This window comes from Alosa sapidissima, chromosome 1 (genome assembly GCF_018492685.1).
Source record: "Alosa sapidissima isolate fAloSap1 chromosome 1, fAloSap1.pri, whole genome shotgun sequence".
In the NCBI taxonomy this organism is placed as follows: Eukaryota; Metazoa; Chordata; class Actinopteri; order Clupeiformes; family Clupeidae; genus Alosa; species Alosa sapidissima.
The window spans coordinates 9,832,281-9,858,818 of NC_055957.1; the positions used below are offsets into that span (position 1 = coordinate 9,832,281).

At 40.8% G+C, this 26,538-nt stretch overlaps 2 protein-coding genes across 7 annotated transcripts in view; one reads left to right on the forward strand and one right to left on the reverse strand.

Annotated features, from left to right (window-relative positions):
• Positions 1–3,720, forward strand: part of cacnb2b (calcium channel, voltage-dependent, beta 2b) — a 29,730-nt gene extending 26,010 nt beyond the window's left edge. For all 4 annotated transcript variants that reach the window (XM_042089197.1, XM_042089219.1, XM_042089202.1 and 1 more), the window contains exon 13: positions 745–3,720. In XM_042089197.1, the coding sequence (XP_041945131.1) occupies positions 745–1,446 (702 nt within the window). In that variant the 3' untranslated portion in view covers positions 1,447–3,720. The remainder of the gene's footprint in view (positions 1–744) is intronic.
• Positions 3,721–5,447: 1,727 nt separating this feature from the next.
• The window catches only part of LOC121706895 (macrophage mannose receptor 1-like), a 38,348-nt gene continuing 17,257 nt past the window's right edge, over positions 5,448–26,538 (reverse strand). For 2 of the 3 annotated variants that reach the window (XM_042089035.1, XM_042089024.1), the window contains exons 15-30: positions 23,293–23,434; positions 21,453–21,491; positions 21,177–21,346; positions 20,956–21,017; positions 20,691–20,791; positions 19,945–20,087; positions 16,665–16,767; positions 10,790–10,950; positions 10,482–10,584; positions 10,016–10,245; positions 9,732–9,897; positions 9,354–9,503; positions 8,383–8,499; positions 8,125–8,289; positions 7,930–7,956; positions 5,448–6,174 (exon numbers count right to left, since the gene is read on the reverse strand). In XM_042089035.1, the coding sequence (XP_041944969.1) occupies positions 5,954–6,174; positions 7,930–7,956; positions 8,125–8,289; positions 8,383–8,499; positions 9,354–9,503; positions 9,732–9,897; positions 10,016–10,245; positions 10,482–10,584; positions 10,790–10,950; positions 16,665–16,767; positions 19,945–20,087; positions 20,691–20,791; positions 20,956–21,017; positions 21,177–21,346; positions 21,453–21,491; positions 23,293–23,434 (2,100 nt within the window). In that variant the 3' untranslated portion in view covers positions 5,448–5,953. The remainder of the gene's footprint in view (positions 6,175–7,929; positions 7,957–8,124; positions 8,290–8,382; positions 8,500–9,353; positions 9,504–9,731; positions 9,898–10,015; positions 10,246–10,481; positions 10,585–10,789; positions 10,951–16,664; positions 16,768–19,944; positions 20,088–20,690; positions 20,792–20,955; positions 21,018–21,176; positions 21,347–21,452; positions 21,492–23,292; positions 23,435–26,538) is intronic. The other variant, XM_042089031.1, reaches the window with a different exon arrangement.

Sequence of the window (26,538 nt, forward strand, 5' to 3'; positions counted from 1 at the left end):
TTTTTTTTCCGGACTGTCTTTTGCCGTTCATTCTGGCATTAGTGGTGGTTTTGTGCAGTAGCACTGGTGTTAGCTAGCTGTAGCACTGTGTTTCAATGTTGATGGCAGAAAGAAAAACTCAGAAAGAATGTTACATTTTATACTGTATGTAACAAAAAACACACACAACATACACATCAGACCAAAGTAATGCTTTGAATTGGTTACTCCAGCAGTAGCAGCAGCCACTTGTATTTCTTGAGGCAAAGTCTTACCATGGCTACCCATATTTCCTGTCCATGGTAATGACTGGTGTCTGGTGTACGTGTATGTTACAGGACAACAAGGACGTCCTCAGTAGTGTTCATAGAGTCATGTAATGAAGTGTGTAAACTGACCTCTCATTGCAGCAGTAAATTCCGTTCTGTTAAGGACCACAAAACTGAAACCAGTGACTAGACTGAACCTTCTAAAACAAGGTCACTTGTGACTCCTTGGTCTGATGTGTTCTTTAACGCAGCAACAACCATGTTATAATCTACAACTTGTTGCATGCAAGGTATGTTTTGTCAGAAGGCATTCACTCAATGACATTTTGTTCTATGTGTGTTAATATGGGTGTTTTTGAGAGTTTAACTGTATGTGTGTGTGTAAGTGTGTGCGAGAGGTTAAGAGATAGGGAGAATGTGAGACAGAGAGAAGGAGATAAGTATTTGTCTTTGTTATGGGGATTGCGTTTGAAATGTTAAATTGTCTTAATCACAGGAAGAGCCCAAAAGTAAGAAAATGGTTGCCACCAAGCGGAAAGGATCCCAAGAGAACAGTCCTGACCAGCCACCCCCGGAACCACGAGAGGAGGAAGAGGAGGAGAGGCTGGACGAGGAGGAGGAGGACGACGAGCAGAGGCCGCTGAGAGGCGAGTCCAAGCGGCCTCAGCACGTCCACCACCACCACCACCACCGCCACCGCGCCGCCGGCACCGCTGCGGCCAGGCCTGAGCACCATAACCATCAGGCCCCGCAGCCGCTGGACGTAGAGCTGCTGCCGGGCCGCGAGTCCGTCTACTCCGAGTCGCGCCGGCGCTGCGTCCTCCTGGAGGAGGACGACGAGCCGGCCGGCGAGGTGTACCACAACACGGTCAGCCACAGGGACCACAACCACCACCACCACAACCACCAACACCACCGGCAGCACCACCACCACCACCACCGGGCCAGCGGCGGCGCCAGCGAAGCCCTGGTGATGGAGGACCACCACTACCAGGGCCGGGACTACGAGCTGGAGCACAACGAGCGCAACAGGCAGCACCGGCAGCACCCGAGCCAGCTCCGCTCACAGCACGAACACCACCACAGCCACCACAACCACTACCACTACCCGGGGAGGGACGGGGGCCGAGACAGGGACAGGGAGGTCAGGCGCGGAGACGCTGGGGAGTGGTCCAGAGAGATGTACATTCAACAGTGAGCGCAGCTGCATTTGCACAAAACTTTTGCTCTCAGGTTGGAGACTCGCATTTCCTCTCCCTCTTCCTTTGTTTTGTTTTGTTTCTCCTCATCCTCTTCTTCTCGTCTGTCTTGCTGTTTGTCAAGGTTTCATTCTACTGGTCAGGGGACAAAGGAGTTCTGACCCTACATTGTGCCAGTGTTTATGGATGTCACAGGATTTATGCTATGGAAACAAAGTCAGTCATTGAATGCTGTTGGAACATTATAGCCTAGTATAATCTGCAATAATCAGTGCAATTTCATTTCTACTGTTCTTACAAATCTATCAAATCAATTAAATAATTAGATCTGGTTTAGTATATCAAGCAGGAGTTGGGTAAGACATAAACCATCCACATATCAGAGATACAAAGGGATCACTATTGTAGTGCTCAAACATTGTCTCAACATTAAAACAGTGAATTCACCTCGGCTCACCTCAGACACTGATCCCTGAGCACAATTTGACTGATCAAGACTGCTGCAGCAAGTCCATTTTTTGATTTATAGGAATGATTAATGAATATTATTGGCTCTTGGTATTACAAAAAAAGGACTATAGCTCTTGGCACTCATACACAGAAGTATCAAGTCTGAAATCATATAAATGGAAAGATTTGTAACGTTGTAGCCAAAAAGTATTTTACTGTATGTATTTCATCAACCATGCAGAAGAGGGTGCCTCATTGACCAAGTCCCCTTGGTCAGGTGCCAGTGACACGAAAACAAGCTGTGATGTGATGATAGTGCCCTCTTGAGGGAGTACTGGTTTGTTGGCTTAGACTTGGGACTGAAAAATGTATTTCTTCCATTAGACTTAGTTCTCCATTTTCTTTCATGTGAGCCAAACTCTCCACTCAATAGTTTTGAACTGTTCTGTATTGAAAACAAAGTAAATTAATGCACATGAAGGTGTGTTAGCTCTTACTGTATGCCATTGCATATATTATGCATTATGAATGCACACCACAATAGTAATATCATTGATTTGTATTAGACAAATGAAGAACACGCGTTGATTATGCTGTGTAACATTTAGTGCAGTGTTTAGCTTTCATAACGTCTGTTTTATATTTAACTTAATTTTAGCAATGGGTAATTCAAACTACCCAGTGTGCACGGAAGTGGTATTGATGCTTCAGTATACTAATGCAAACATCAACTCAAATGTTCACTTTTATTTTCATGATGATTCTGTTAGTGATGTGGCAATGTTTGCCTGTTGAGCTACCCTTAACACTATCCTTTAAAGCACCTATGCACGCAAAAGATCACATCAGCTACAGTGTCCAATGTCTCAGTATTGTCTCTAACTAATAACACGAAGAATGTGGGTGTGTGAGTGTAGTCATGTCAATAATTTGATGTTCTATTGTGCCCTTTGTGTAATACCAAAAAGTATGTGCACGAGCCATTTACAAATCACATGGCAGGAAATAACATGGCTTGATCTACAGTAGCCTACCTTTCATTTTGGTCAAGACCACCCCTCTACACTCATAGTGTGGTTATAACAGACATAAAAGTGTGTGCTTCTGCAAATATGTTAATTTGCAATAGGTTTATTGTATGCCACAAATTTCCTCCAATAATGTTGAGCCCAGGTTCATTATTTATTTATTTATATTTGTGCCATTCAAAGTTAAAATAAATCCATTATGCACTGTTTATTAATGCCATTATTGCATTAGTTGCATTCTGTCACAACACATTCAAATGTTGAAACGGATCTAATCACTCATGATGATTAATGACAGATGACTGTGTTTTCATGTTCACCTCATACTGTAGCAAGCATCCTAGCAACTGTGTTTCCATTTTAATCACAGTAAGACACTAGTACTGAAACTGATCTATGTAACTAACAAATGTGTGTGTGTACATGTATATATGTACACACACACACAAACATACACACACAACTATGTTGTTTGAGAGCTTCCTACTTTTATACAGGAAGAGTTCAAGCACTGGAACATGTACTATATGTATTAGGCTGTTATTTGGGAGCATGATTCCTATTTTTTAATCACGTGGACACTGTGTTTAATCCTCTATGCATAAATTTGTGACAATATAGCTTGAATCCTATTTCTATGCATTTGTATATATGTCATAAATGCCTTTGTAGATATGGAAATCAGAGTGAGCACTGAAAGCACCTGTCTTAACTCCAAAACCAGAGGTATTTTCATTTATTCAGCAAGTATTGGAGAAGGAGAAAGTTCCGGATTAAATGTCTTTTAATGTACAATGCTGGCATGTGTTTTACTATGGAATAGTGTCTGTCTTTATTACCAATGCAAAAATGAAAGGTCTGTATATTTTTTCCACCGATTTTATGGTTGCTTTATGTAACAGATTTATTTTCCCTATAAAGCAACATTTCCAGAGTTTCAGTCACAACATGAGATTACTTTTGTTTGCAATTGCTTTTTTCATTGTGTGAGGATTGTGAATGGAAGACAGATTTAATGGAATCAGAGATCTACTTCATGAGACAACATCTCATTCCTTTCAACTCTCCTGTAGCCTATGTCAGGGCGCTTACGGATGTCCTCACCTCTCTACCTCAAGCTCTGCTGGGCTTTGAGTAGGTTACTCGACCATGTTAACTCATCATCAGAAGACTTACCTCTGGGCAATTCCATGGAAAATTACATTTTTTGTAACATCCATAACGCCAATAAAATGTAATGGTATGGTATGATTACATGAAATGTGAGCATTTGCTATTTTTGGCTGAAGAATGTAAAGGAGGAAAAAAAAAGAATGTTATCATTCACATCCTACAAATGCCAAGGCATTTCACTGGCGTTATGGATGTGACAAAAAGTCCATTTTCCGTGGGAATTGCCCCTCTACCTTTCTCTCCATCTGTGTTCTATAGAGCTCAACACACCACACTACCACCATCCAGGTTCTCTTCAAGATAAACTCTTCAATTTAGTCTGACAATGTGAAGTATGAAACAAAATATTATTTCTGATTCTTGCTGAATGATTTATACACAAACAAGCACCATAATGTGATTTAAGGATAACCAAGGAAGGTTTGGCTACAGACAGATTTGTGGCTCCAGCATTGGATTATTTGCTGGGCTGAGATTTTCTCAGGTGTAGGCTTTCATACTTTGATATAGTTAAGGTTAATTAAGGTTTTCACAATATTAAAGATGGACTTCAGCAGTTTATCACACCCTTACATCTCTTCTCTGTTCCCAAAAGTATACATTATTTATTTAAATTTTTTCAGGGAAAAAATCCCCTTATGTCCTTCAAATGGCTTAAATGCAATGTTAAACCTTTGGGAATAGGGATCCAGCCTGGCCATCTCACCACACACTTTTTTAATTCACTAACCTTTGGGAATAGGGATACAAAGATAGGATACAAGGAGGTTTATTTGTCACATAGCAATACTAACGTAAAGCATGTAGTGAAATTTTGTTTGGTGTTCAGCTTTTTCTGTGCGAGTGTGAAGAAAGAAAGATCAAGAAATATTTTAATAAATAGCAAGAGAGAATAAAAAGTGCAGTGTGTGTACAGTCCATGTGCAAGTGTGTAAACAAATCTATCCAGCCTGGCCATCTCACCACACACTATTCACCTGTTACTGGCTGCTGCAGCTGACACATTTCCTAGTTTGTCTACATCTTTATGAAAAATTGTCCCAACCCCAAGTAGTCAGTATTGGACCAGGAGACCTATGGCAGTGATAAGGATAGCAGATGGATTTTGCATACTGAGGCTGTGATTGGTCGTCCATAAGTCCGTAGCCGGAATCATCGGCCATGACATTGACTGCTTATTCTGCTTATGATATATCTTATAAAACATAGCAGACACCATGGACATTTTAACAACGTTAAAACTTGATTTTCTCAGGAGGAGTTCATCTTCATTCTCTCTTCATAAAAGAAAAGTGAGTAAAGCAGAGGACAGATAGACCCCAAATCTGGGCATTTCACACGCCATGGGCTATGGGAAAGGTTTTGTAGTTCACAAAAAAACGCTTTATTTCAACAAAATTTTACAAACTAAAATAAAGCATCAGTGGATCCTTTCAAACATATGCTTACTTACGTACATTTTTGCTAGCAGTTAACAATAACTGTCAGGCTACACAGGCATTCACACTGACAGCCTTTTTTCACCTCCAAAACATGGGTATTCATTGGTGGAAACTGATTGAGTAGGCCTATATGTGATGTGATGATGTGTTATAGTTAGCTGAATAGCTTGCTCCCTGACTTAGCTATGAGAGGTAGCCAAGCCACGACCCAAACATTGAACTAGGCTATTTTCTAACTTTTTAGTTAAGCCTTAGAAGAAGTTCAGGACCTCACTTTTTTTTCTGCTTGCTCCTTGCCCAAATGTGAGGCACATCGCAATATTCAAGTTGCATCGTTCAAATCACATCGTTCCATAGAGAACCAATTGAATTCTTACACCTGGAGGTGAACACAGTGTGTCAGTGTACACAAATTATTCTAATTCAACATCATGTGTTAAATTCTTGTTATCTAGATCTGCTAGTGTTGACACCTTGAAGTATAGTGGGTTGTCAAAGTTAGGACGACTGGGCAGAGTTGGTCTATACCCTTTGTAGTACATATAGGCTGCAATTCCCAGCAAAATGACCACTGCAATAATGACCACAAGAACAACCATGACAAAACTGCGATGAGTGTCTTGAGGACCGGGTTCTAAAAAAAGAAAGAACAAATGAGTAACAAATTACAATTATGCATGAGAACACGTGTGCTTTGGACATACGTCTGTCAGCATTTACATTATTATTATTTTAGTATCATTTTGACATTATTAAATTCCCTGAGCATCAAAGCCTTGACCTGGCCATTGTTAGCGCCTTATTCTGTGAGTTCAGCTAGTGAACCATCTCTAGATTTAGAGGAGAAATATGGAAATTCTCCCTCAACAGTAATGATTCTGTGAATACGACACAGAACATATTTGTGCTTTTACTCTGTGCGCTTTCAATCTTAGCAAGTCTTTAACAAGAGCCTTTACTTCAACTTTATTGTTCCCCAGTGGGGAAATTCATTTTGCAGCAAATAGTAGAAACACAGACATTCATACATACTGTATACACACACCTATCTGGCAGGCATACAGTAGTTCAAATAACAAGAAGCAATAAGTACACACATCATCATTGAGTTTAAAAACTCCTGAAATGCATAATCCTGAGATGATAGATAAATAAATAAATATAGATATGGGGTTGGGGGATTATCTATGTTTCCTTACTTTTGGTATTGATTTTGAATTATGGATAATGATTATTCTCCAATTTCACAGCCCAATTTTATTAAATTCATTGTAGAGAGTAACTTTTATGGCAAGGAGTTTTAAGGAGGCACAACACGGCCACTAGGAACACTCCTCACAGCAGAGGAGACAACCGCAATTATGTCCCGTTCCATGGACAAAAATCATGTTCCCTATCAGGACCTTGACTTATGCACCAGTATCATTGCACTCTGAAAACTATTATTATGAGCGTCGCTAGCGTAGCTACTGTAGCTGTCATATAGGGATTGTCAAAGAAACACAGAAATACCGGCGACATGAAACTTGGTGGTCAAAAGAAAAAATCAAGCTTTTTTGTGAATGTATCATGTATCGTAAATAAATAAATGTTATTATATAAATAAATGTCCTAACTTGTGCACAGCACTGTACATCCTAAATAGTAATAGTTTGTACAGTGGCCTGTGATTAAGCTTTATTTTTTATTTTCATAATTTGTAACTCAATCTGTCAATTTCTTTCGACAAAATCCACCAGAAGTCATCATTTAAGGAATAATTTTTTCAAAATCTTCTGGGGGGGGGGTCTTCCTACGATCAACAGCACCGCTGCTGGAAAATATTCTAGGGGAAACACTGTTCTGTATTGATATTGCACACTTGGTATTCATTTTCTAAAACCACTTTAAATTAGACATTCAAAGCCAACAACTCTCAAAGCCATCCAATAAGTGTTCAGCAAATGGTACAGGAATCGATATGGGAATCGATAAGGAATTGCATCGATAAGCAGGTTGAACAATGGCATCGATATCGATAATTTCTTAACAATGCCCATCCCTAGTGTTGAGCGAAGGGTTGCTGGTAGAGGATGATGAGGATAGAAGCTATAAGGCAGGACTGTCTCACACATACTCTCTCTTACACACACACACACACATACACACACACACACACAAACATGCACGCATACATACACACGCACACGCACACGCACACGCACACACACACACACACACACACACACACACACGCACACGCACACACACACACACACACACACTCACGCACAGACACACACGCATGCACACACACACGCACAGACACACACACACACACATACATACGCACATAAACACACACATGAACACACACACACACATACACTTGTAATTGTCATCTACTTACTTGCTGTGGAGTTGGCAGAAATAGGTACTGGAAAATAAAAACATTTAAAGTCATGTTAGTAAGAAGTAATCTCTGCTGGAAGGTCTGGTTATGTATATAGTTTGGGCTGGTCAATTTCTGTTTGTGTTACTTTACCTTTAGCATACAGTAAATTGTTATTTTAATAAATGAAAAAAATAAGTTGATATTGCATGCCTTTGGCAATTTTACAGATGTATGCTCTAGTTGAGTATCGATATGTATTTCTCCATTTAAAGTCTGATGTTGAGATGAATACATAGTTGGAATCTTCTTCCCAGTCATCATTGTCCGCCCAGTTGCTATAGTCCAACACAGTCTTGTCCAGCCACTGCCACTGACCTGAGTGTAAAACGTATTGAATCATTTATGAAGGTGTATATCTGGATTCCATTGATTGACAAGGTGCAGTACATTGTCTATGATAGGAATTACCTCTGAGGTTTTTGTACAGGCCAATCCAGACAGAATCATATATGTCTTGTATCATCTCCAGCAAGCCGTTTATAAACTTAGCTTCCTCAGGATCCTCAATGCTGAGCAGAGATGCACCTGTCAAATAAAACATTTCCACCTCAGCAACCTTACCAAACTAAACCTAAACTAAACCACTGAGTCAGGCCATAGCATCTATTAAAAAATATTTAAGAGCATTCAATTGAAGAGATGACATTTTAAGTCCCCACCACTAGGGGGTTGAGGGTATGATCAGAGAATGTCTAATAAGGGGAGAACCGCCACTCTCGGGAACTTCCGGTTTCTGAACTGGTTGCAGTTCCCGTTCTGGTTCCACGTGAGGGCGCTCACTAATAAGTACAGAATGAATGAAGGTCTATGGAGCTGTACCCCTCAAAATCCACTTTTCTTGGGATATAATTTTTTGCCCAGAAATTTGAATGTTGCATTCGAAAGAGGGGGCAGAGAAAATACACACCACTAAGTCACTTATTTGTTCTAAAAAGCCTTTCAAATGCGTCAATGACGTCATTCATTAGCAGAAAGCTAGTGTGTTGTGGGAAACCACGACCCAGCCTATAAGAAATCGAAAGGACGTGAGTACTCGTTCATTCAACTTTTGACCTATAATCCATATTGAGCTTGCAGAAACCATAATCAAATTTTCGATTTTTCAACGGCAACCAGGTGAAAGAGACAAATTTAGCTGTCTAGCTCCATAGACCCCCATTGTTTTTGCACTTATTCGTGATCGCCCCTAGTGGAACTGCAACAGATTGCAGGTACAATGGAGTTAATAGGGAGTGATCCGGCTCTCCGTAAACAGGGTCTGGTATCGTAATCCTGGTCCTCTTATACAGTATGACCTGGAATCTTTTTTTTTTTACTTTTGTTATAGGGACCTGACCCATCTGGTTAATTCTGTGATTGCTTTATGACTTGTGACTTACCTCTCTGCATGCATGACATTGAGGCTATTGATAATATATCTCTGTCATGGATAATTGTATAGCAATAGCCCCTAAAAGGAGACCATGTTTCATCCTCAGAAGACTCTGGGCACACTCCAGGGTATTGGGTATCAGGAGTTGGTGCAATGTCTATCATAGTAAAGTTAGAATTATAATACTATAAAACACACAATAGAGTAGCACTGTGAAGGACGGACCACAAATCACAACTGAAATGTTCTAACAGTACTTAGATCTACAACATATTATGCAATTATGCAACATTGAGACATAGAGCCCTCAAATGGTTACATTTAATGTGTTTTTAAGGTGCAAATTGTGTATGTCATTTGCTTCAATAGGTTGACCACATCTTACCCATTGACTTTTTGCATACACTGGGTAGGGATTGATTACAAGGGCCAGTATTCCAGTATCCCTCCATGTCCACAGACACACAGGACAACTGGCCTCGGGGCTCTTGACGGTTCCAGCTTGCCATATTCAATGACCAGCCATCTGTCCATCTAAAGTAACCACCTGTCTGATGATTCAGAAATAATGTTTTGCACAAGAGAAATGGAAAAAAACATTTGCTAAAAATAGGTAGGCATTGTACACGGTCTGGCTGTCAACACACACATACTGTACAGTAGTTGTACCATATTTTTATTGAGGCCAATCCACATGGGCTGCTTGAGTTTGCGGAGTTGCAGTTCTATGTAGGCTTGGGTGATGCTGTCCCGAATGCTGGCCAGCTGGGCTCCATCTGCCTCACACCTCTTCTTGGCCTCCCACCAGGTCAGATTGTTTGACTCCACCTTGAAGGAGTCGTTCCCAATCTTGATGTATGATTGGGGCAGAACTGTCGTCTGTGGGACAATGTGGCTGTCTATACAATGCACAGAGTAGTGACAGTTATTGTCATTATTACCCTGTTCATACAGTACACAAATGTTTAATTTCTTATGCTTGTAGGGGACCTGCACACGGAGCACAACTCTCAACATCCTGTGCATTCCTTAATCTACCCACACAAGACTAGACCCTCTATTTAGCACAAACCCAGTTTACACCCAGGATACACACGACATGACACCTTAACGCATATGACATCTTGATGCTCACCAATGGCTCTTTTGCAGATGTATCCATTGGTGTCATTGCAAACTGCTGGCCTCCACTGCCCAGTCACAGCACTGGGAGAAAGCCTCATCTTATAACACAGTTTCTGATGAAAATCAAAAGACCATTTGAATATGACAATATGATTCAGAATGTTCATTGTGTGTGTGTTTGAAAGTTCTAGTTGACTAATTTGATCTAAATGGTTAGGTGTACCTACCAAATCATATTGGTGCCAAAAATAATTTTGTACCTTGACTTTTATTTCAAAAAGTATATAATTATATGAATGGTATTTGATAAACAGTTACCCCATCAAAACTATGCCATGACGGATACATGTCTGAAGAGTGCCTCCCTTTAAAGTTTGTAAAGGTCACAGATCTCCCATCTGACCAAAAGACTGATAAGGAAGACTTCAGCCCGATCCATAAATCTCCAGGAGCATTCAACATCATAGTAGTCACAAAGGCTGAAAGGAAAGAATGAGAGTGAGAAAATGCTTCTGCTCAGTCATTTGTCACAGGCTAAAATATTGACCCTTATGCACCAACCACTCTTAAAATCCACTTGCACAGTTTTCACAAGGATTCTGACATTGGCCACTATTATTCTGACATTGTCCTTTATTATTATTATTATTATTATTATTATTATTATTATTATTATTATGTATTTCCATTTATTTATTATTTTTCTTTTTTTTCGTCATTTAAATTGTATTTATTTTATTTCTGTGAGCACTTTGGGTCAATTACATTGCGTTTAAGTGTGCTATATAAATAAATGTGATTTGACTTGACACTGTTTTTTACGGCGCCCTGGAGGTGACAAGAAAAAAAACTGAGAAAAGGAAAACACTGACTAGGTTTGCAAGATCTTGAGTTTGTTTTTGCGAGATCTTGAGTTTCTTTTGCGAGATCTTGACTTTCTTTTGCGAGATCTCGAGTTTCTTTTCTCGAGTTTGTTTTGTGAGATCTCGCAAATCCATTAATGCATATGAGAACCAGTAGAAATATTCCAGAGAGCTTTAGTCACTGAAATTAGGTTGCAGTTCCTTATTTTGCCTTTTGCGTTGGTCTGAAGTTGCGTTCCACACTGACTGACAAGCCAACCTAGTCAGGGTGCGATTTGTAAAATAATATGAGGGGGATGCGTCATCGCTCCTACACATCACTCCATCCTAAGCCTAGATTTCAATTGTCAATTTGATTTCAATTGTTCATTTGATTCAAAGTTTCATTTTGTTTTCTTTAGCTGGATTCTCCAGTGCAGTGAACAAGCCGCTGCATTCTGCAGTGAGCCAAGACCAGAAGTTAACGTTACCACACACGCACAGTGATATAATCTTTTGATTTTAGACAGGGCCGGTCCTACTTTATTCTGGGCTGGGAGCAACATGCACGCACGCCCACGAACGCGACAGCCATATGGCCTAGGTATACGCACGCAGCACAGTTGTCCCCAGTACATATCTCTTCTCAGTTTTGTTTTAACCTTCGTTTTTTTTTCCATGTCACCTCCAGGGCTCCGTAGTTTTCCTATGTGGGATTTATTTTTAGGTAAGAAAAAATAATCTACAGGTGGGTCTCAAAAAATTTGAATAAAAAGTTCATTTTACCCCCTAATTTAGTTGAAAGAGTGGATCTTTCATATATTCTAGATTCATTAGATACAAAGTGAAATATGTCAAGCCATTTTTTGTTGTAATCTTGATGATTACGACTTAAAGCTCATGAAAACCAAATTAGTATATCAAAATATTAGAATATGGAGGTTATAATACAGAAATATTGACTTTTTGAAAATAAATAAACTAATATGACTAATTTGACTAATCTAAAATAGTTAATTTATACACTCAATACTTGGTCCGGCTGCTTTTGCACAAATTACTTTATCAATATGGCGTGGTATGGAGGCAATCAGCCTGTGGCACTGCTGAGGTGTAATGGAAGCCCATTACACCTAAGCATCCATCAGGCAAAGGATATTTAAATAAACGCCTGGTGTACTTACAAACTTTCCAATGCCTCGTTTTATGAGTAAAGAACATAGTTGTACTACTGTAGAAGTTTCATACCATTCAGGGCATTATTAGTGGGGTAATTTACAAGATAAAAGTTGGTTCCATTACGCCTGCAGAAACTCATTCGTTTCTGACAGCGCTACTCGACCAAGGGAAAACACGTTCTGGGAGGGTGTTTGGCTCAGGGTCATGATGCAAAGGACCCTAGGGTGAAATTACTTCGAACCATCGCTTTAAGCACAGTAATACCATGATGAGCAAACCAGTTACCTACAGTTTTGGCACTGTGGGCAGGTGTCCTGCTGGAAAAGGAAATCAGGATCTCCATAAAGCTTGTCAGCAGATAAAAGCATGAAGTGCACTAAAATCTCCTGATTGAAGGCTGCATTAACTCTGGACTTGATAAAACACAGTGGACCAACACCAGCAAATGACATGGCACCCCAATTCATCACTGACTGTGGAAACATCAAACTGGACTTCAAGCAACTTGGATTCTGTGCCTCTCCACTCTTCCTCCAGACTCCATCAACGGTCCAGTTCTGTCTTTTCTTAGCCCAGGTAAGACGCTCTATAACCTAGTCTCTGATTCGAGAGACTTGACACTAGGAATATGCCACTTGTAGCCCATTTCCTGAACATGTCTGTGCATGGTGGCTCCTGATGCAGACTCCAGCCTCAGTCCACTCTTTGTGAGTTCCCCAAGTTTTTTAATTGATTGTGCTTGACAATTCTTCAAGGCTGCTGTCATTCTTGTTGCTTGCACACCTTTTCCTACCACACATTTCCATTCTAGTCAACCTTCCATGAATATGCTTTCATACAGCACTCTGTGAACCCCCTGCCCACCTTCTGTGGCTTACCCTTCTTGTGAAGGGTGTCGATGAGTGCCCATGATTGTGGTTGTGTTTCCTGAACCAGACTAAAGGCTCATTCACACCAAGAACGATAACAATAACGATAACCATAACGATAAAAGCGTTCACACTGAACAACGATAAACAAAGTCTCTCCTTGTGTTAATGAATGTGACGGTTAAAATTCAATGGGTTCTGATTGGCTATTAGCTTTTTATCGTTCTGAAAATCGTTCTGAAAGTGATCCCCAACGATATCGTTCTTCATGTCGTTATCGTTATAATTTATGTGTGAACGTCGTCATTCATATTAACGAGAACGATATATATGTATAGTTATCGTTATCGTTCTTGGTGTGAATGGGCCTTTAGAGTGAAACAGACATTTCTGTATTATACTGTAACCCATACCTTCCAAGCTCAACCTGCGTCCGAGCAAAGATTCTAGAAGCCCAGCGCAACTCCAAAAAGAAGGACAAATGATTGTCCGGTTTGAGGCTGCGCCGGACGCCCAACAGGGCTTTTAAAATCCGGACTATCCGGCCTAAATCTGGACTGAGTGCAACCCTATCGCTAACTGGCTTACCAACTCTTTCTCCCGCTCACTCTACCGCTCACATAGGCTACCTACGTATCTCTCAGGCCTCGGCTACAGGAAAACGACAGCCATATTTTTTCTTACCATTTTCACACCTCTGCAACCACTACACTTCCTCCAGTAGCCTTTTAGTCATGGGCAGACTGACAATCTTTGCGTTCTGGAAAAGTTCAGAACGGCCGTCCATCCGACGGCCGTCGACTGCCTGGCTCAGTGCCTCATCGGCCAAGTAGGACGACTGTCTAGCTCTCCACATAAATATACGTCACTCAGGCTTAATCAAAGCTATCAGTATGTCTACGCTATCAGTTGTCATTGTCATCCAAAAAAGTAAACATTTGCGCCATCTTCAATGAATGACACTGGGCAAGATGATGCAGCCTTTATATTTCGCCCCTCTCTATGGTTCAGTCTTGCTCATAGCCTTGCGCTTCAAAAACGCGCTAGAATTGAATTCTGTGCGTGCAGAACAGGTGGTGAATGTCAGTTAGAGCCAGTCGTCATGGAAGAACTTGGGATAAACATAACATAAAACGGAGTGGGAGAACAGCGACATTTAGTTTTCCATTTATCAGTTTTCCACCAAAGGTAGGCTATGGTTCTGTCCCAATATTTAGAGTATTGACAAACTTTACCCCTCAAATCATTTATTGTATCCTCCTATCCTATCCTATCCATCTATTTTGCATTTGGTGTGACTTAATTTTCAAAATTTTCGTCACAGGGGAGCACTCCTCTGAACCCCACTAGCATTTGGGAGACCAAATTCTCCAGCAGCAAATAATTTGCATTTTTGTACATTGTGACCACCTATTTAATTTTTGAATCACAAAGTATGTGAGATGGCAAGGGACAAGGGTGTATGCGTGTGTACTGTGTATGGTAGTGGGCCTATTTGGAAGAAAGTCCAGGGCCTTTTTTTTAGTCCCAGTCCATCCCTGCTTTTAGTTCTTGATCTACGGAATGCAGATGACACCCGCACAGAACAAATGCTTCACCCAAAAGGTACACCTAAATACAGACTCAGGTAAAACATCAGTCCTAGTGTTACTGGACCTTAGTGCAGCATTTGACACTGTTGATTACAATATTTTATTACACAGACTAGAACACTGGGTTGGATTTACAGGCATAGTTATCAACTGGCTGAAATCATATCTACAAGAAAGGAGCTTCTTAGTTGCCATTGGAAACTGTACCTCAACACCAACGTCCTTGACCTGTGGTGTTCCCCAGGGGTCGATCTTGGGGCCACTATTATTCAACCTCTATATGCTCCCACTTGGACAAATCATCCAGAATAATTTGATTGCATATCATAGCTATGCAGATGATACAGAAATTTACTTAGCTCTGTCACCAAACAAATATGGTCCCCTTGAATCTCTGTGTCAGTGTATAGAACAAATCAACACCTGGATGTCTCAAAATCCAGGTTCAGCTTTCTTCAGCTGAACAAAGAAAAAACTGAAGTAATTATATTTGGTAAAAAGGAGGAAAGGTTTCCACTGTCCTTGACACAAAAGGGTTGAAAGCAAAGGATACTGTTAAAAATCTTGGTATATTAATTGACAGTGATCTAAATTTCAACAGCCACATGAAAGCGATAACTAAATCAGCTTTTTACCACCTAAAAAAAATTGCCAAACTTAGAAGGCTGATGTCAAAAGATGATTTAGAAAAAACTCATTCATACATTTATCTCCAGCAGGGTTGATTACTGCAATGGACTTTTCACAGGCCTTCCTAAAAAGACTATCAAACAGCTTCAGGTGATACAAAATGCAGCAGCTAGGGTTCTCACAAAAACTAAAAGAACTGATATGACCATATTACTCCAATGCCCCTGCACTGGCTTCCAGTAAGTCACAGAATGGACTTTAAAGCACTACTGCTTGTTTATAAATCACTAAATGGAGCAGTACCTAAATACCATAGAAGGGGGTCACTTGCGCTTCAGCCTGATTGGTGCTTACGGAACAGGACGCAGAAGTCAAAAAGGGACCTTCAGGACCTAAATACCTTTCAGACATGCTTCAGCAGTACACACCCTCCAGACCTCTCAGGAGAAAAAGTTAGAACTAAACATGGTGAAGCAGCTTTTAGCTGCTATGCGGCTCAGCTCTGGAACCAACTTTTGGATGACATCAAAAAGGCCCCAACTGTAGCCAGTTTCTAGACTCTAGACTTAAGACAAAACTGTTCTCAGATGCTTTCTGCTAACTGCACTGAGTTACAAATTCTGAATCTGCCTTGAAAATTATTCTACCTTGTGTCTTTTATTTTGTCTTTTTAATTATTCTTTATTTTTAAATGATTTTACCTTGTGCGTTTTTTTATTATTATTATTATTATTATTATTATTATTATTATGATCTTTACCTTTTAAACTATTCTTTCACTATTGCCCTTTTATGTTTTTATTTGTAATTACTGTTTGCTTTTGTTTATGTAAAGCACATTGAATGACCTCTGTGTATGAAATGCGCTATATAAATAAACTTGACTTGACTTGACTTGACTGCTTAGCTAGAATTATGTTGTTCCTATTATCATCCTATTTTAAAACAAGCCTACCTGTGGGCATGTGATTGGGCAATAGGTTTTCTACAGGAATAGGCATGTTTTGAATGGGCATTGCACAATTATCACAAATTACAGAATGAACAAAATGGACAGCTAAATATATGTTACAGATAGTACCTTGTTCCTCTTCGCTTTTTATAGATACCAGATTTCCACCTTCTTCTACACAGATGAGCTGAGCCTCTCTCCAGGTTTTTGAAGAAAATTCAGTCTTGTAGCACTGAGAGAAAAGTAAATATTTGTCAAAGGAAGACATAGGGCATTGATCAATCATGGTCAGTCAGTGAGCAGTGTCTTGTACATAAACAACTCATCATCATGAGTAGAAGGAGTAGAAAATGCATTGTTTCTGTTCATATAGTACAGACCTTTTAATGACATTTTGAGTCTGTTAAGAGCCAAAGTGTAGCATTGTAGCTGACTGGGAGTACTGGCCATGAGCTGCTGCTACTCCAGTTCGGTAGCACCGATTTTGGTCATTTATTTTCCTATTGAGAGTACTCGGCGACGTCTAGCGATCAAGATCCAAGTAAAAATGTACATTTACTTAAACTTCAGACTTTGCACTTTGCTTGTCAATTCATTTACTATACTAATTTACTATTTAAATTAGGGCCCCCACACTTCTATTAAAGGGGAACTATGCAGGTTTTTTAGCTTAATTTACCTTAACTCAATAGCTTCGGAGTCATTGGAATGGTTATATGACTTTCTTCAGATTGAATGGTGGGGGTCTCGCTTCCCCCTAGCACCTGTGAGCGGAAAAACCACCCTTGCAACTTTGGGCCGGCGGGCTGACGGCCTCAGTGTCAGGAAATAACGAGTGTAATGAATTGCTTTACTGCATTTACAGAGCTGCCAACCCTCACGCATTCGATTGGTCTAAGAGCATGTGGAGCCAATCAAATGAATGAATCTCACTCTCAATGTGTGAGAGTTGGCAGCTCTGCATTTACACACATGCACGCCAGTGTAACAGAGGCGACCTGAGCTAGCGTGCTAGTTGCCCGTGTAAATCCTCACAGCCCTAACCTTAAGAACGCTTCTAACCACTTCTAACCGAGTTGGAAGCCTGGGCTTTTAGCTCAGTGGTTAGAGCGTTCGACTCCAATGCTGGTGTGTGTCGAGGTGGCAGGTTCGAGGGCCGGGAGCGGCGGACGAATTACGACCTCTGTCCACCAGTGAGAGAAAGTGGAATAGAACATTATGTCCAATATTCCAATATATGGTTTAATGTTCTGAATTATGTCCAATATTCCAATATGTGGTTTAATATTCTGCATTTCTCATTAGTGGGTCACTTTGATACTAAAAGTATGATTCTAGGTAATGACTGTATGATATCTGTACTGTCCCTGTGTATATCTGTGTGTGACTGTATTTAGAGATAAGCGGGAATATTATGTCTTTGCAGTGTTTCACTGTTCTACATGGCTGCATCAGTAGCTATCTGCTCCGGATTGCCAGGTTGCCACTAATCAGAGTCTGATTCAGTGTAGTCCACGTGATATGGGATGACCAACGCCATCTCCTGTCAGCCTGGAAAGATACTTAAACCCTACACTGTAACTATTTCCTTGTCTAGTTGAGCAGCTGATGGATCTTTAGGTGAAGTCATGCTGTCTCTCCCTTGATGCACATCATTGTAAATAAACTCTGTTCCTGATTTTTCATACTATTGGTCTGACTGGGTCTCTATTAAATCTATGGTATCAAAATTACCATCACCAGGCACCGGCTAGAACAAGGTAGTGATGGAGTTTCTCAGACATTCGTCATGGCAGGGCCAGCAAAAACAAGCAGAAAGCGAGTAAACCGTTGTCGGAGGAACAGGGAAAGAGGACAAAGTAGACTGACCGAGCGAGGAGTGTCATAAATCATATACTCTGAAGCTGTAGGGGGAGCTCTGCAGAGAAACCTGCGAGCAAAAAGCGAGAAAACAGCGAAGAAATTGCCAAAACTGCACAGTTTCTCTTTAAAAGAACATTTTCCATGCAGTTTGATGGATTTCAGTAGACAGCGGAAAAATTCCCCCCCTTGACAAGTTTCCCCCACGATTCAGGAACTCATTTCCCCCACGATTCAGGAACTCATTTCTGCTTATATCCCAAGTGCCTCGGTGGCAAGGCTACATACAGTAAGGGCCAGACATGGGCCCCACATACAAATATTGGCTGAGATGACTGAAGCACTAAAAAAACAGAATGTATTTAAAGACAGTCTCATTTAAAGCTCTGAGACTGATGTTATCTGCTTATTACTGCTCATCTTTAAAGCTACATTGTGTAATTTTTTGAGTCGATTCTTAGCAAAAACACAGTTTTTCTTTCAAAAATATGTGTTCATTCATGGGTAATTACTGTAAGTATTCTCGTAAGCGTAGAATCTGCCACTCAGAATACATATGATGTATGGCGGCAGCCATGTTTCGTCCTCCATCTTTAGAATACATTAGCCAAGGAGGGACATACCTAGCTCTGCCTTTCGCATTTGTCGGTCAGTTATCGAAAGACAGAGTTATGCTCGCTACTGCCGCGAAACCGTTGAATCACTTGATGAGATAGAAGAAAAACTTGATGATGGAGATAGCATTCTCTTGAACTACGTATCTTGTACAGTATTGTCGAATAACGTTAGCACTGATAAGTTGCTCACTGAATATTTAGGCCAAAATAACAAATCTATAACAACTATTCCTCTTGCATAAAGTATATACTCTTTTGATCCCGTGAGGGAAATTTAGTCTCTGCATTTATCCCAATCCATGAATTAGTGAAACACACTCAGCACACAGTGAGGTGAAGCACACACTAATCCCAGCGCAGTGAGCTGCCTGCAACAACAGCGGCACTCGGGGAGCAGTGAGGGGTTAGGTGCCTTCCTCAAGGGCACTTCAGCCGTGCCTACTGGTCGGGGTTCGAACCTGCAACCCTCCGGTTACAAGTCAGAAGCGCTAACCAGTAGGCCACGGCTGCCCCAAAGTGAAGCAGGCTATATGAGATATACTTTCACGGACTAAATTACTAAATGGAATTTATTTTTTCTAAACTAACTAAGAAGGAATACTTGATAGAGTAGTGTATGACATCTTGTAACGTCAACTGGGACATCTAGGACACATCGTCCTTGCAGTGGGTGGGAGCTGGAGTCTGTTGCAATATACCACCTCACCACTAGATGGGAGAATTTTCCCCAAGAATTAACCCATGACATTACACAATTGTAGCTTTAATGATTCTGGATATTAAAAGGTTATATTGTAGGCCAATTTACCATGGTGCCTTAACATATTTGTTCATTCTAGATAAGCACACATTTACAAAATCACTGTTAACAGACACTGACAGACACTTTTAAAAATGCATGTCTATTCAGTTTAAGAATATGTACCACTCACATATTGTCTGTACTTGGTCCAGTCCGGGACACAGCCTCCTTCAAGAGCCTCAGTAGGAGCCAGAGTCGCATTTACAGGAGGAGTTTCATGACGCTCACAGATGAATCCACTTCCTCCATTACAAGACGCGACAGACCAGAGACCTGGATAAGAAACAAGACTATTACATAAAACTGCCACTGAAATTACTTTTTCAAAAAATATATCTTGCCGATGTTGAAACAACAACAACAATAACACTAGTTCAAGTCAGGGTACTTTAACTCACACAATGCTATATCTGGCCTACCCAGTAATATAGCCAAACAGTATTCAGAGAGAGTTCTGAACTTTTTATATTTGAAGTGTGGTCTAGTCTCTGGATAATCGTCAATCTGCAGACACAAACTTGATTTCTTACCGGTACTTAAAAAGTGATATATATTTGGATCAATCAGGCTGTCAGTCACTGTATTCGTTTTAAAGCTATGCTGCCTCTCAGAAATCACTTAGGACTGCACAATTACTAGACCTCTTGAATTACTAGAGAAATCTCTTGGAAATAAATTATGTCTGAGCTAAACTTGATGAAATGACTTTTATCTATATACCAGTCGAGAACCAACTTCCTGTTGACTTCAAATATGCCCCAACTGTTGCCAGTTGCAAATGTCATAACCCAACTTTTTTCTGGTGCCTTTTAGCTGATTCAATGCCCTCTGCTGTTGCTAAGATATTATGCCATGCTACATGGCTTAATATTTTACCATATTCGACATTCATTATCACACAGGTTTCGTCACTTATTTCATCTGGTGGTTGTTCTTCATTCCAACGGTCATAAATCACTTCAGTACCATCTATCCACCTTTGGAGGAGCAAAAAAGTTCCATATCTCAGAGGGTGGGAAACTTGGGGGGGGGGGGGGGGGGGGGGGGGGGGGTTATGCTACATTAATGGCATAATCATGGTCCCTGATTTAGCAATGATTCTAAATAATATTTGAACATCGTATTAGTTTTGTTCACTTACTGCATATTGAGATTGATATCAATTGTCATTCCAATATAAAATGAACCCCAATGCCTTAATATCTGCAATACAATAGATAGTATAGGGAAAATATTACAACCTCAGCACATCATTTTGATTCCATTCAAAGGGTTATCTGACTGAAAATAAAACGTCTAATTATGACATGATTGCTTTTCACTGAATATAAAGAATTCTAAATATTGCTTTAATGCCTTTACCAGTTTCCAGAGAAACAGCCTCTCTGGTTCAGTCTCTATTACAACAAGGTCACCATGGCCTTTCTTGCAGAATGTCCGAGCTTCATAAATGTCGTATTCATATGTTTCCTCATAAACGTAGTACTGGTGACCACTGAATTCGATCCATCCATCCTTAGTGACATTGTGTTCTGAATAACAGATGTTTTGTATAATTTAATTCACAAAGTAAAATTAGTAAAAATAATGATTCATAAGCAATACACAGACTATCAGTAGTTGCGTTTTATTTCTTACCAGGAATTGTAAAATTGGCAGGGTTCTTTGGAGTAACTCCTGCAAGAAAAACAGGGAATGTTATAAGAGAGTGCTTGCTGGAGTTCTGTTAGCAAGCTCAGCTAATACCAGACAAAGAATTGAAAACTGGTCTGGGGATCCTTCATTCACTTCCTATTTTCAAGGGGCATAACCAGCAGTGAAATCAAACTTAAACTGGTACATTAAACTCTCAAAATATTTTTGGAAGTACAGCAAACACAAATTAGCAAGCGAAAACGTCTTGAAAGCAAAGGTTGTAAATGCAGTTTACATGTGGCAGGCCTGCGGGGGTGAGATGAGCGACTGCAGAGTGGCTCATAGCGTTCACAAAGAGTCACTATGCCCGGCCCAAGGACGCCTCCTGGCATCATTGGGGCATCATTGCCCGGCCCAAGGACACCTCCTGGCATCATTGGGGCATCATCCAACCTTTCTCTATAAGGTCAGACATAGTGAGTCACAGGTGGCCGTGAGTAGGCTATGAGAACACTAATGTCACAGCCCTGGACAAATACCGAGCACTTTGACTGTACAAAGAACAAGGTCAATGCCTGCCTCAGCTCTGTGAGTGTGGCAGACGAAGCTGAGGGGATGCAGTGTTCAGTATGACTGCCCCACACCTGCATATGCCCTCTCAGTGAGGGGCAGCGTTGTGGCATGGCTTTGCCATAGGCAATGGTTCCGACCGTAAGATGCAGAGCATCACATTGGCGCGGTCCAGCAAGTTGAGGAGCTTCTGGAGGAGGCGTAAATCAGTCTGCAATCAGAATCAAAAGCAAGAGCGCTCCAGATGGTGACTGCTGCATGTCAGGGAGCTGGGATCCTTTCACGTAGACTCACACAACATGTCGCGGAAGTACAGAATACGGGGGACTAGCTTAGCGCAGTGAGGGCAGATATCTGGTAAGCTAAGAGCCGCCTTGGACTGCTACACAGCGGTTGAGCCTGTCCACTGTGGGGATATCCCAGTCCATGGGTGGAGGGTATAGCTGGAACTCTGCTGCCATACTTGTTAGCCACCTGTCACCTGTTCAATAGCTTTTGGAAAATGGTGATGGAATATAGTGTGGGGAAATTTCCAGGAATTAGACAACACTTTAGATGTTAAATGTCTATTGGGGTTGTTGTTGTCCAACTGGCTACACTTTAAAGAAATGTAGACATTAAAAGGATGGTCTCAGTTATTTATTTGATATATTTTGGGTTTCTCATGTAATCCATCAAGAATAGCCTGTTTTAGTCCTATAAATACAGTAATGGTAAGACTTTGTCTACGACAGACTTGTTGCTCTCATGCTCGCCTAGGATGCTTGTGTGTTTGTAACCTATCTCCGGCATCGTGAATAAAGCTCTGTACTCTGCCGTATGGTCGGCTTGCCTTACTTTTTGCAATTCATTTTTACCACAATTATTTTTAGATAGCCTTTAAAGTCTGCCTTGGATAATATATTGCTTTCGGTTTTGCTGCAAAGAAAACGCAGAGTGAGGTGACACTGATAATGATGAGGTGACAGCTGACCATGACTCCTCACTGGCAGGATGGAGAGCTTGACTCAAAGCACTGGTTCATAGAGTTCTTCAAGGATCACTGAAGAATGAAAGACTGGTTGCTTGTGGAGCGCCTATTTACAAGAAGTAGCCCAGGAAAAAAATCTGTATGATGGGTGGTTGGAGATTAGTTCAGTTCGGTCCTGTTATTTGGGAGTGACTTCCCATTAGTCAACACTGAGTGAACTCCACGGAAAGAGAACACCTATGACAGAGTAAATGAGCCAGAAGAAACAGTTTGAAAATGACAGTTTGAGACTTTATCCCTTACCTTTATTTATTTCACAAATGAAGTTTTCCTTTACTTCACAGCTACGATCGTTCCATTTCATTGATAACATATCTGTCATTGCACAATTTTCCATATTATGTTTATTATCTGGTTCTCCAGATTCCCAGTTTGTATAGGAAGACTACAAATGAACAAATAAAGCATTGTTATTTTTTCACAACTATTTATTGAAATAGAAAGTACTGCAGTCCTCTTTCAGATAAGATAACATAAGATAAAATAATCCTTTAATTGTCTCACGGTGGAGACATTTGCATTGTTACAGCAGCAAAAGTGACAGCAAGAATAGAATTTACAGGTAGGATACATGTATGTAACTATACATGCACATAGACAAGCATATCAAGAATAACACACAACATCAGCAGGGTTGTCACTTCTGCACACCACGTGGACACACATATGGTGGTTGCTTTGCAAAATAAAGTGGTTGCTATGCTTGTTGCCAGGCTAATCATGTTGGTTGCTATTGTGGTTGCTAGGTTGACATTATAGTGGTGGTTGCTAGGTTGTTGCTAGGGTAATTCAGATGGTTGCTAGAGTGTTGCTAGAGTACATATGGTGGTTGCTATGCAAAATAAAGCAGTTGCTATGCTGGTTGCTAGGGTAATCATAATGGTTGCTATGGTGGTTGTTAGGTTGACATTATAATGGTGGTCGCTAAGTTGTTGATAGGGTACATATGGTGGTTGCTATGCAAAATAAAGCGGTTACTAGGGTAATCATGTTAGGTTGTCTAGGTTGACATTATAGTGGTGGTTGCTAGGTTGTTGCTAGGGTAATTACGGCTGCTAGGGTGTTACTAGGGTTGTTGTGGTGGTTGCTAAAGTAACTCAAGTGGTTACTAGGCTGGTTGCTAAGGTAATCATATTGGTTGCTATGTTGGTTGCTAGGTTGTCATCGCGGTTGATACATGTAGGTTGTTGCTGGGGTATTTCAGGTGGTTGGTAGGCTGTTGCTAGATTAGTTGTGGTGGTCGCTATGCTGGTTGCTACATTGATCCCTAGGTTGTAACTGTGGGAGTGGTTGCTAGGCCGTTGCTAGGGTATACAACATGGTTGCTAGGTTGTTGCTAGGGTACTTGAGGTGGTTGCTAGGCTGTTGCTGGGGTAGTTATGGTGATTGTTATGGTGATTGCTAGGTTAATCATGTTGGTTGTTCAAGTACCCTAGCGGCTGTTGCTAGGGTACTTGAGGTCATTGCTAGGTTGTTGCTAGGGTATCCATGGTGGCTACTATCAGAAATAAAGGAGTTGTTATAGAGGTTTGCTAGATTAATCATGTTGGTTGCTATGGAAATTGACATAAATGCCTTTATTTCAATGGTTGCTATGTTGGTTGCTAGGTAGGTGGTGGTTTAATAAAGTTGGCTGTAGGCATAGTTGATGATACCTGACAGTTGGAATGGCTGAACAATTAAATAGTTGAGTAATGAGGACTTTTATTTTAAAACAGTTGACAGAGGAAACAGTTGAACAAGATCTGTAGTCTTAAGGGGGTTTCAAACCAAAGATTTGTGATGAGATGAGCTGAAACGTTTTAAAACCTTCCAACTGCGACTAGACATGGTGAATGCTTTGTGATGGCTTGCAACAGCTGGCAACGACGTGCAACATTTAATTCACACTGCTGCAACTCCTTCTGCAATGGTCGCGGATCTCATCGCGGATCTTTGGTGTGAATTGGGCCTTAAAAGAGCCAGATTGTATGCTTAAAGCCTGAGACAGTTGCTGTGAGAGTTGCTGCAGGTGGCCTGAACACCTGGCACATAATTCTAAAGTTAAGTCTATTGTAAAAAAATAAGCTTGGTTTTTGTTAATATCTCAAAAAGTATAGAGTTTACAAATATGAAAAGTCATAGCAACCTGGTCCACGTTACACCTACCTGGACCTACGTTACAAAGTTTGAACGAAGTTTCTAAATTAAATGGTTCAAGTGAAATAGCTTACGGAAAAAGTAGCGGAATAAGAAGAAGAAGCCTAAGAACAGTACAGTGCAATTTCATGTATTTCTAGAGTGGCGTAACCATATGTGACCCTGCAAGGCGAAACCAGTCGCTTTGGTAAAATTTACAAAATTTATTGTGCTCACATGAACGGCCATAAACTAAGCTTTCAAACGATATGTATATCGAGGGTATTGCAAAAAAGTATCGCTAGATAATCGCATCCCAAGTTGGCATGGTTCTCCCGTCACGATACGCCAGAAGAGGAGAAAATCACCTTTTTAAGAAAATTTTCACGTGAGAGTGCGAGGGCACAGTTATTATTAGCCTTACGGTAGCGTGACTTTGAAGCGGCTGACAGACTATGTGCAGTTCAACATAGACGAATTAAGACAAACACTTAGGGCTATATCTTGCACTTTAGCGCAATTGACTTTGCGCAAATCGCTTTGTGCGCGGATCTTGGGCGCTGTTTCTATTTTACCGGCGGGATCATGACTGTTGCGCCCGACGCAAATCTAAAATGGGGTGGTCTGAAGTAGCTACATTAATCATGGGTGTGGTTTGGGCGTAACGTGCAATAAACCAATCAGAGCGTAATCTCACATTCCCTTTAACAACAGGCACGCTTGTTCCATAGCGGATTGCTATTATGATGGCGGAATTGCCAGGAGCAGCCAGGAACGGTTCACAGCGCTTTAGTCAGTTGGGAACAGTTTGCTATTGATTTTTCCTCTTGACAAAATGTAATACAGAAATGTCACTTTCCGATGTTTTGGGATCACTCTCACTGAATCACGAGGTTATGAATGCATGGTGATATTTTTGCAATGTAATCTACCTCACTATAGAGTATAGACAATGCATATCTGTCAGATAAGCTCTCCTCTACCGTGCTGCTGCTGGGGCATTTGGGTTAAATGGCATTGGCATGCAGTTCAACTTCACGTCTCATTAAGTCCTCTAATATTTCCTAATTTATGTCATCAACACATCCGTGATTCGTGGAAATGTGTACACTAGATTTATACCTATTTTTTCACATCGGACACCACACTGATTTTCCTCGTGTAGCAATATTTGTCCTTGTAATTATGTATGGTTTGGAGAAATGGGAACTGCGTCGTATAGATGAGAGGAGCAAAGTGCATTGCGCAACACAGGCGCCCAAGCAAGCGCTCCTGCAGGTGTAAGCTACGGCTGTACCTACCATCAGGCAACAGAAACAGTTTCTAAGTTGACCTTTCCAACTCTGCACAGTATCACATTAACTGCATGAC